At 41.5% G+C, this 10,516-nt stretch overlaps 2 protein-coding genes across 2 annotated transcripts; one reads left to right on the plus strand and one right to left on the minus strand.

Annotated features, from left to right (window-relative positions):
• The first annotated feature begins 281 nt into the window (after window positions 1–281).
• LOC129539226 (olfactory receptor 1N2-like) lies at window positions 282–1,229 on the plus strand. Its single transcript, XM_055399623.2, has one exon. The coding sequence runs from the start codon at window positions 282–284 to the stop codon at window positions 1,227–1,229; it is 948 nt and encodes a 315-aa protein (XP_055255598.2).
• Window positions 1,230–7,586: 6,357 nt separating this feature from the next.
• On the minus strand, window positions 7,587–8,531 carry LOC129539993 (olfactory receptor 1G1-like). The gene has a single exon (XM_055401177.2). It carries the CDS (start codon window positions 8,529–8,531, stop codon window positions 7,587–7,589), a length of 945 nt encoding a protein of 314 aa, XP_055257152.2.
• Window positions 8,532–10,516: the final 1,985 nt, after the last annotated feature.

Genomic DNA, 10,516 nt, shown 5'->3' on the forward strand with positions numbered 1-10,516 from the left:
TTAGTGAATATTTCGGAGGGATGATCATAACCTGGACTTAGCTTTTCAGCTAGTTCATATCACCCTGCTTTTGCATTAAATCCCTGTCTCTGGCTGTTCCTTCCCCGGTGGGATGACTGGGGAACAATAGGTACCACGTGGGAAGACCCAGCACTTGGATGTGCGCATGTATGAACTGGACGACGGGGGTGGGGGGGCTTCTTTCAAAGTGTGTTTGAATTACCACCTTTTGTACAATCTCTGACATCTATGCCTTCTCTCCCTTCAGAAAGCGTGGTGGCATGGACCAGAACAATCAGTCCAGTGCCACTGAATTCCTCCTCTTGGGCCTTTCTGAGAGGCCAGAGCAGCAGCCTCTCCTATTTGGCATCTTCCTGGCCTTGTACCTGCTCACCCTGCTAGGAAATGTGCTCATCATCCTGGCCATCAGCTCTGACCCCCACCTCCACACCCCCATGTACTTCTTCCTGGCCAACCTCTCTTTGGCTGATGCCGGCTTTTCTTCCACCACGGTTCCCAAGATGCTGGTGAACATTCAGACTCACAGTCAGACCATATCCTATGGGGGGTGTTTGGCCCAGATGCACTTGTTCATGACATTCGGGGCACTGGATGACTTCCTCTTGGGGGTGATGGCCTATGACCGCTACGTGACCATCTGCCGGCCCCTTCACTACTCCACGCTCATGAGTCCTCTTGTGTGCATGCTCCTTCTGGCAGCATGCTGGGTTCTCACCAGCCTCGCTGCCCTCTTGCACACCCTGCTCATGGCCAGACTTTCTTTCTGTGCAGACAACACTATCCATCACTTCTTCTGTGACGTGGTCCCTCTGCTGCAGCTCTCCTGCTCAGACACCAGCATCAACCAGGTAGCCCTGTTCGCTGTGGGCTCCATGATACTGACTGGTCCTCTCTCCCTGATCATCCTGTCATACGCACGTATCATCTCCAGCATCCTCAGGGTCCCATCTGCCTCTGGCAGGCAAAAGGCCTTCTCCACCTGTGGGTCCCACCTTACAGTGGTCTTCTTGTTCTATGGCATGGCAATCGGAGTCTACCTGTGTCCTCCCTCATCACATTCTGGGGGTGAGGACAGGCTTTCGGCTGTGTTTTACACTGTGGTGACACCGATGCTGAACCCCTTCATTTACAGCCTCAGGAACAAGGATATGAAGGTGGCGCTGAGCAGGCTTTTGGGAATTCACACACTCTCTTCTCAGGGACTTTAATCCTAAAGCCATATTTTGCAGCTTCACTCTGTAGAACTCATATGTTTGTAAAGCAATACCTTTCCCTACCATATTTACTTATGTTTTGAGAGAAGTGATCTCAAAATCATTCACTTAAACCCCCAAATCCTACAGTGTGAATCATCAGTGTGTTTCCTGAATGACAAGTGCTGTCTTATAAACTCTGGGCACAGAGAGAGGTTTTCACAGACTTTGTTAGGTTCCTCTGTGTCTACCACCACTAGTTCACACTGGAGTGATCTATGGGGATGGCTCCCCTCCCTCCTGGAACGGGCCCTCTGTCTACCTTCTTTTAGGGAGTTCTGGGAAAGGTTGAGGTTCTTCCTGAGTCTTTTAGGCCTTAATTGTTGTCAACTTGAACTAATGGACAAGTCAAAGAGACACTTTGGGGTGGCAAATATTGCTCCACTAGTCTAATCTATCCCGTCAGAACCCTGGATTCAGGACAGGAGTGGATATGATTTTCCAGTGCATGCTGTGCTTTGGCTGGTTTCTTTAAATGCTTATGTGGAGTCATTTCACCTTTATATCATGCCTTTAGTGGCTAGCTGTCCATGCTGTCAATTCTTGTCTTTCATTAGTATTTCTAGAAAAGGGAGCAAAAGTGAACTAAATTCACAATCATCAGACTTACCTTTGGCATTTTTTAAAATTATTGAAGTATAGTTGGTTTAAAAGTTGTGCTTGATTTCTATTGTATAGCAAGTGACTCAAATATTCTTTTCCAAAGATTTTGTCTATTTCATCCAACTGGACAATTTTGTCCTTATAAAGTTTACCACCACTGATCAGTGAGAATTCTTCTTTCTTCTATGATATTTTCAACTGGCTTTCTCTCATTTTTCCTTACTATCTGGTAGCTGTTTATCAGTTTTGCTGATTTTTCAAAGAATCAAATTGTTTCTTTTTATTGTCTCTATCTCTTACAATACTGTGTTTCAGTACTTCTGCATTTATTTTTATTATATCTTCCTTCTACTTACTTCTGGTATCTTTTATCTTGACTTTTATATTTTTCTAAGGTAGAACGTTTTGTTCCTTTTTGTTGATGTTTTTATTCCCTTTCAATTTAAGTATTTAAAGTGATCAATTTCCCTTTAAGCATTGCTTTATGTGAAGCTGGTCAACATTGATATGTTGTCTTTTCTACATCTTGCAACTTAAAATATTATCTTATCTGCCTTTTTATTTTTTGACTCATGATTTCTTTTCAGAAGTATGGTGGTTAATTTATGGGTTCCTAAAAGCCTCTTGATGAAAGTGAAGAGAAGTGTGAAAAAGTTGGCCTAAAGCTAAACATTCAGAAAACTAAGATCATGGCGTCTGGTCCCATCACTTCATGGCAAATAGATGAGGAAACAGTGGAAACAATGTCAGACTTTATTTTTTGGGCTCCAAGATCACTGCAGATGGTGATTGCAGCCATAAAATTAAAAGACACTCCTTGGAAGGAAAGTTATGACCAACCAAGATAACATATTAAAAAACAGAGACATTATCTTGCCAACAAAGGTCCGTCTCGTCAAGGCTATGGTTTTTCCAGTGGTCATGTATGGATGTGAGAGTTGGACTGTGAAGAAAGCTGCTGCTGCTGCTAAGTCACTTCAGTCGTGTCTGACTTTGTGTGACCCCATAGACGGCCTCCTACATCCCTGGGATTCTCCAGGCAAGAACACTAGAGTGGGTTGCCATTTCCTTCTCTAATGCATTAAAGTGAACAGTGAAAGTGAAGTCGCTCAGTCGTGTCTGACTCTTAGCGACCTCATGGACTGCAGCCTACCAGGCTCCTCCGTCCATGGGATTTTCCAGGCAAGAGCACTGGAATGGGGTGCCACTGCCTTCTCCAGAAGAAAGCTGAGCACCGAAGAATTGATGCTTTTGAACTGTGGTGTTGGAGAAGACTCTTGAGAGTCCCTTGGACTACAAGGAGATCCAACCAGTCCATCCTAAATGAGATTAGTCCTGGATATTCATTGGAAAGACTGATGCTGAGGCTGAAACTCCAATACTTTGGCCACCTCATGGAAAGAGTTGACTCATTGGAAAAGACCCTGATGCTGGGAGGGATTGGGGGCAGGAGGAGAAGGGGACGACAAAGAATGAGATGGCTGGATGGCATCACAGACTCAATGCACATGAGTTTGAGTGAACTCTGGGAGTTGGTGATGGACAGGGAGGCCTGGTGTGCTGCGATTCATGGGGTCGCAAAAAGTCAGACACGACTGAGTGACTGAACTGAACTGAACATATTTCATTATTTATTATTTGTTAAAATTTTTCTGTGTTTACTTATTTTGCACTTGATTATGAAATAATTTTAGACTCTCAGAATAGTGCAAAATAGTGAATAATATTCTTATATATCTGATAACCAGTTTTCCCAATTAGTATAATATATTTATCAAAATCAAGGCATTAATATTTATAAACTTCTATTAAATAATCAGTAGACTTTTTTTCAAATTTTGCTTCTTGTCCCAATAAAGTCCTTTATAAGCTAGGAGCCAATCCAGGATCACACACTATACTTCATTGTCAAATTTCCTTTAATATTTCTTTTGTTTTTTATGTTCTTGATATATATGAAGAATACTGGACAATTATGTTGTAGAATTTTGTCCCTCATTTGGAGTTGCCACATGTTTCTTCATGATTAGACCGAGCTGATACCAGTTTGACATATCACAAAAGTATAATTGTCTCCTTATTACATCATATCAGGAAGTGAATAGAGTTGGTATGTTTTTCTCTCTCAGTTTAAGTGTAGTTTTTCTTTATTTGTGACATACATTGTAAATATTATATTTTTTCAGTTTGTCAACTCTCTTTTACTTTGTTTACAGGGTTTCTTTGTCATGAAGAGTTTTAAGTTTTAATATGATCAAATTTATCCAATTTTTATTACCTCTTGATTTTGAATGAAAGTTATTCTCAATACTGATGTTAAAGAGGAGTTTACCATATTTCTTCCTAGTACCTGTATGACAAATGGCAATTCACTTATTCTAGGACACTTATTAAAACAATGCATCTTTGTACCAGCATGGAAGTTCTATCTGTATATACTCTAAATTTTTATTTGAGTACTCTATTCTATTTTGTTCTGTTCACTTGCCTATTTGTTGATTCATTTACCAGTTCCACACTCTTTTAATTACTGCATTTAAGACATACTATCTATCCTCAAGCAACTAAACTCATGGACCTAAAAAAGCTAAATATAAACACCTATTTACAATCACTTTACAGAAAAGTTTCCAAAAGTGTGTGGTTACATACGTGAGTAAATTAATAATTCCCTCTGGGTGGGTGAATCCAGGAGGATTTCACCCAGCAGGAAACATTTGTAATGGGCCTTGAAGTGAGGGTAGATCATTGCAAAACAAAAAATAGAAGTTTTCAAGGCAGGAGAAATATCTGAAAAGATACAGACTAATATCAAGAAAAGATGAAAATCTATTGCTCTATATATGAGGCAACATGAAAATCTAATGTTCCTGATCCCAGGATCTCCAATCATTCTCTTGATGTCAACTTGATAATGTATGCGGACTGGGAACTGCCACTTAGATGGCTCCTGGCCATTAGTTCCTTCGTTAGTGTCTGCTTTATGATTCAATTGATCCTCAAACACTAAAAAGAAAGAAAGGGTGGTGAAATCAACGTTTGTCTAGACTGCAGGCAGCAAGAAAAGTCAGGGATTTGCCACTTTATTGTAACCCTGATTGGCATCAGTAGAAAGCATGGAGAGTAGCAGAGAATTATAATTGCATGCACCATTCAAGGAGAAGGTGGTCCAGGGTCATTATAGAGCCTTAGGATTGAGACACATCCCCAATATCTTTTTAAACTTGGAGGCAATTTCCTGGTACCAGAGATTCACTCACTAGGAAAAAATTAGGGTGGACATATTAGTTGTGCATTTACAGTGGCAAATGTCAAGCTTCTCTCTGACAGGAGGTGGAAGGGAAGAGGATTTGGGAAGGAGAGAAGAAAAGAGAAAAAAGAAGTGAAAATTCGGGATTATTTGTATTTTACACAGAATTTGCAGATTATTCGTACCACTGTGATAAACATTTTATGTGTTATCATTAATATGAATTTTCACAGCAGCCTTCGATGATAGTTACTGTTCAGTTCAGTTCAGTTCAGTCGCTCAGGCGTGTCCAACTCTCCGCGACCCCATGAATCATAGCACGCCAGGCCTCCCTGTCCATCACCAACTCCCGGAGTTCACTCAAACTCATGTCCACAGAGTCGGTGATGCCATCCAGCCATCTCATTCTCTGTCGTCCCCTTCTCCTCCCGCCCCCAAGCCTTCCCAGCATCAGGGTCTTTTCCAGTGAGTCAACTCGTCACATGAGGTGGCTAAAGTATTGGAGTTTCAGCTTCAACATCAGTCCTTCCAATGAACACCCGGGATTGATCTCCTTCTGAGATCAACTGACTGGTTGGATCTCCTTCTATTCATGTTATATTTAGAAGCAGACTCAGAGATGTTGAGAATTTGTTGAAAGTCACACAGACAGTGAACAGTAAATCTAATTTATAAACCCAAGTATTTCTGATACTAATGTAAGTTTTACTTTCACTTAAAAAACTATTTTAAAAATCTGAGTTTATCAGTGAGATCTCAGTAGAATCTCAGTTATGTGGGGAAGAAATACAGAGTGCTGTATAGTTTCCAAACTTCTTTCTGCTGCTGCTGCTGCTACTAAGTCACTTCAGTCGTGTCCAACTCTGTGCGACCCCATAGACAGCAGCCCACTAGGCTCTGCCATCCCTGGGATTCTCCAGGCAAGAACACTGGAGTAGGTTGCCATTGCCTTCTCCAATGCATAAAAGTGAAAAGTGAAGTCGCTCAGTCGTGTCTGACTCTTCGCGACCCCATGCAGCCTGCGAGGCTCCTCCGTCCATGGGAGTTTCCAGGCAAGAGTACTTCCTCCTACATTTTATTAAAAAATCCTCTGCAGATTGTTAGAATATATTCTTAGCAGCATTCCTGGGGGGGATGCACTAGTGAAATTGATACAGTTACTTTTTAAAGCACCTCTAACCTGGACTGTTGCCATATTGTTGAAGAAAGATGATGGTTTCATGAAAGAAACTTGGTGAGTCTCAAACAATGTGGTCCCAAGTTCCCTTCTCTCTGATCATGTGTCATTGCAGGATATTTAAGTAAGGGCTTATGCTCAAGCAGAGGGTGTGCACCCCTGAAGAGAGAGAATCTTTGGGCTTGTTTCACACTCTCATTCTCCAGCTTTTTATTTGCTTTACCTTGTTTTCAAATCATTTATTTGTATTGGGAGAAGTTGTTGATTGGAACTGTGCATGTGAACAATGTGAAGGAAGCAAAAAAAAAAAAAAAGAGAGAGAGAGAGAAAGCTAGTAATTGAGAAGAATATGTATATTTCACGTCCATTGAACCAAGTGTATGCATTTTGGAATCAGATATCTCGGTTCAAATTCTGACTCTGCCACTTACTTCCTGTGGTAATAATTATTTCAGGTAAATAATTTAGCGTGTTTGAACCTTTGCTTTCTCTTCTGTACACTATTTTCCTCAAAGTCGCATGTTGTCTATTGCTGAAAATAGCGAAGATCTAAATAAATTTACACAACACAGAGTACTTTGAGATTGATATATACAAAGAATCCACCTGCCAATGCAGGAGATGAGATGCAGGAGATGCGGGTTCTATCCCTGGGTTGGGCAGATCCCTATAGAAGGAAGGGCAACCCACTCCAGTATTCTTGTCGGGAAAATGCCATGGATGGAGGAGCCTGTCAGACTACAGTCCATAGGGTCGCAAAGATTCGAACATGGCTGAGCAACTGAGCACACACACCCATTTAAAATAGATAACTAACAAGGACCTACTGTATAATACAGGAAACTCTACTCAATATTCTGTAATCACCTAAATGGGAAAAGAATTTGAAAAAGAAGAGATATATGTATCTGTATAACGGAATCACTTAGCTGTATACCTGAAACGAATACAATATTGTAAATCAGCTGTGCTCCATTATAAAATAAAAATGAAAAAATCTCAAATGGTGATGCACATAATAACAAACTTTCCTAGGAGTTTACCATAAAATATGAATTTACATACACCCACATTTTTTTATTCTAACATTTCCAGGAACCCTGCATGATAGAGAGTTTTTTATTACCTTCTTTTGTGAGTGAGGAAATTTTGTTTCACCGAGGTTATTTAATCTGTCCTGGGTTGGAAAGCTGGCAAGTGGCAGATACAGAGTTTGGATGGAGGCACCAAGCTAACTTGTAAGTTGATTTCCCCTGAATTCCCCCAAATGATGTCTTTGACCTCATGGAGACTGCAGTGCCCTTCTGCTCAGGAGTCTCTTCAAGGCACTCTTCATGTCTCTGTTTCTCAGGCTGTAGATGAATGGGTTCAGCATGGGAGTCACCACGGCATACATCACTGCTGCAATCCTGTCCTTGCTGGCTGAATCCGCAGAGGAGGGAATGAAGTACACCCCAATAGCAGACACATAGAACAAGCAAATTGCTGAGAGGTGGGAGCTGCAGGTGGAGAAGGTTTTCCACTTTTCACTCACTGATGGGATGTGCACTACGGCAGCCATGATGCGGGCATAGGAAATGAAAATCAGCAAGGGGATCATGATGGTTAATGTCCCTCCCCAGTATGTCAACACACACCTGTTGGCATAAGTATCAGAACAAGAGAGCTTCAACAGGGGCAGAAATTCATAAAAGAAGTGGGGGATGACGTTGTCAGTGCAGAAGGATATGTGAGCCAGGAGAAGGGTGTGGGTTAGAGAGTAAGCCTGAGCAAGGATTAGGGACACGACTACTAGCAGGGTACAGCATCTGGGACTCATGACCAAGGTGTAGTGAAGAGGGTGGCAGATGGCTACCAGCCGGTCATATGCCATCACTGCCAGGAGGAAAACATCTAGACCAATGAACCACAGGAAGAAATAGATCTGAGACAGGCATCCAGCATAGGTGATGGTATGCCTGTGAGCCTGGATGTTCACCAACATCCTGGGGACCGTGGTAGATGATAAACCCAAGTCAGTGAGGGAGAAGTGGGCCAGGAAGAAGTACATGGGGGTGTGGAGGTGAGGGTCAGAGACGATGGCCAGGCTGATGGTAATGTTCCCCACCACGGTGATCAGGTACATGCTCAGGAAGATGCCAAAGAGAAGAGGCTGCTGTTCCTGGTGCTCAGACAGGCCCAAGAGGACGAATTCAGAGACACTGAACGTGTGGTTTCCTGGTTTCATCTCACTGGTGTAAACTAAGGAATAAAATGAAAAATGATGCTTCCAAAACTTTTCTTGCCCTCATACTGTTTAGATGTAAACAAAAACATAAAATAAAGATGAAATCAAGATATTAATAGCTGTGCATTATCTCATTTAAACCTAAACGGATCTGTGAGATTGTTATTATTATACCCATTTTATTGATAAAGGAATGAGTTTCTTTGAAAGGGTCAGAGGTAAAGTTTAAACCTGGCAATTCTGATTTTAGAGTTTGCGATCTTAACCTCTTTACCAGCCTGCCTCTGATTTGGTACCGAGAACTCATTCATTTATTCGTTTCACATATTCAGTGAGTACTGACTATAACTACCAGAGAGACAGTGGCTCCTGCCTTACTATGGATAACATGCCAGTCAGAGGAGTCCTGAAATATACAAAGACTTTTATAAAAACAAAGAAGAATTAAAGTGAAGGCAAAATATAGCTATCACTAGCAGATTGCTTCAAATTTTGTGGTCAGCAAAGAACTCACCATGAATGATTAAAAAGGAGCAAACCAAGTAAAGAATTGTGGGAAAGAGTGTTTGCAGGAAGTGTAAACAGGGCAGGAGCACATATATAAGGCAAGTGGGGCTCAAATATGGTAGGTGGAGAGGGGCAGGGGAGGCAGAGGCGGGTAGGCGAAGGGAGAGGGTTGGGAGAGGGGATGAGGGGTGGGAGGGGTGTATAGGGGTAAGCAGAGCACTTACACCGTGGAGTGAAGATTCCCAGTAACGTTGGAGACCTGCTGGCATGGGTGGTTCTTTAAACAGCAGATGGGATCAGTCATGGGATCTGACTGATGGTGTGGAAGGATCGTTCTGCTACTGTGGGGAGAAGGACTGTAGGGGCAAGAATGACTACATAGTACAAGGAGACCAGTTTGAAAATTCAGGGACTTCCCTGGTGGTCCAGTGGTTAAGAATCCACCTCGCAATGCAGGGGGCAGTGAATCAAACTGCACATGCCTCAGGACAACTGAGTCCTCCACGCTGCAATGAGAGATCCCACATGATGCAGCAAAGCTCAGAAGCAGCAATAAATAGATAGATAGATAAGTATCTTTTTAAAAGATAAAATTCATGTAGGACCCAGCCAGGAATAGAGACAGGATGAAGTAACTGGATTTGCGTGATGATTTAGAGAGTTTGGTGACTTGCTCAAGAAACCAGAAGTGGTAGACAGAGATAAGGAGTAGATTTAAGGCTTTTCACTCCTCCGGCTGCACTCTTAGAGGTACAAGTAGTAAAATTCTCTGAAGTAAACAGGAAAGGATTAAGGTGATTTCTTTTATCAATGGAATCTGTTTAAAAATTATATAGCTTAAAATATCCAAGAAATGGTCTCTCTCCAGAATATTTCTTAAATGGCAAAAATCCCTGTAATGCCCTGGAAACATTAATGGAAATTGCCTGTTAGTTTTCTTTGCCCTTTTTGGGATAATTATTATTGTTACAGTTTAGCCAGCAATACTTGCTCTTTTACTCTGTATTTATTTAGTCTCAGCATTTGTCTTTACTTACTGTATTCTCTGAAGCATTTTAGTACTATTACTTCTAGTACTTTCTAGATTTTTAAGGCGATCACTGACTTGTTTTCAAACTTTGTTTTTCAATTAAATCTTTTAAAGTTAAGAAAAGAAAAGAAAAGCAGAGTGCCAGTGATACAGATGAATCTGAATTATTCCCAGAAGAGGGAGAATTAAAAAGGCAAAGACTTCAGGGACCATTTGCAGGACTGTGGATAGATATATAAATCATTTCTGATGTGCTTCCTATGTGACAATGACTTCATTTAATCCATACAACCTTTATGCCATGCATCTTTACCCTGCATTTCCAGATCAGGAAATCTCAGAGAGGCTAAGGGACTGGATTAAGAACACACAGCTATAAGGGAATAAGTCAGTATTCAAACTCAGATCTCTCTTCAACCAAATCTGGAAATTGCTCCATCATGCAATT

The sequence above is a fragment of the Moschus berezovskii genome, chromosome 11 (assembly GCF_049115385.1).
Source record: "Moschus berezovskii isolate FMDL1 chromosome 11, NW_MosBer_1.0, whole genome shotgun sequence".
Classification (NCBI taxonomy): Eukaryota; Metazoa; Chordata; class Mammalia; order Artiodactyla; family Moschidae; genus Moschus; species Moschus berezovskii.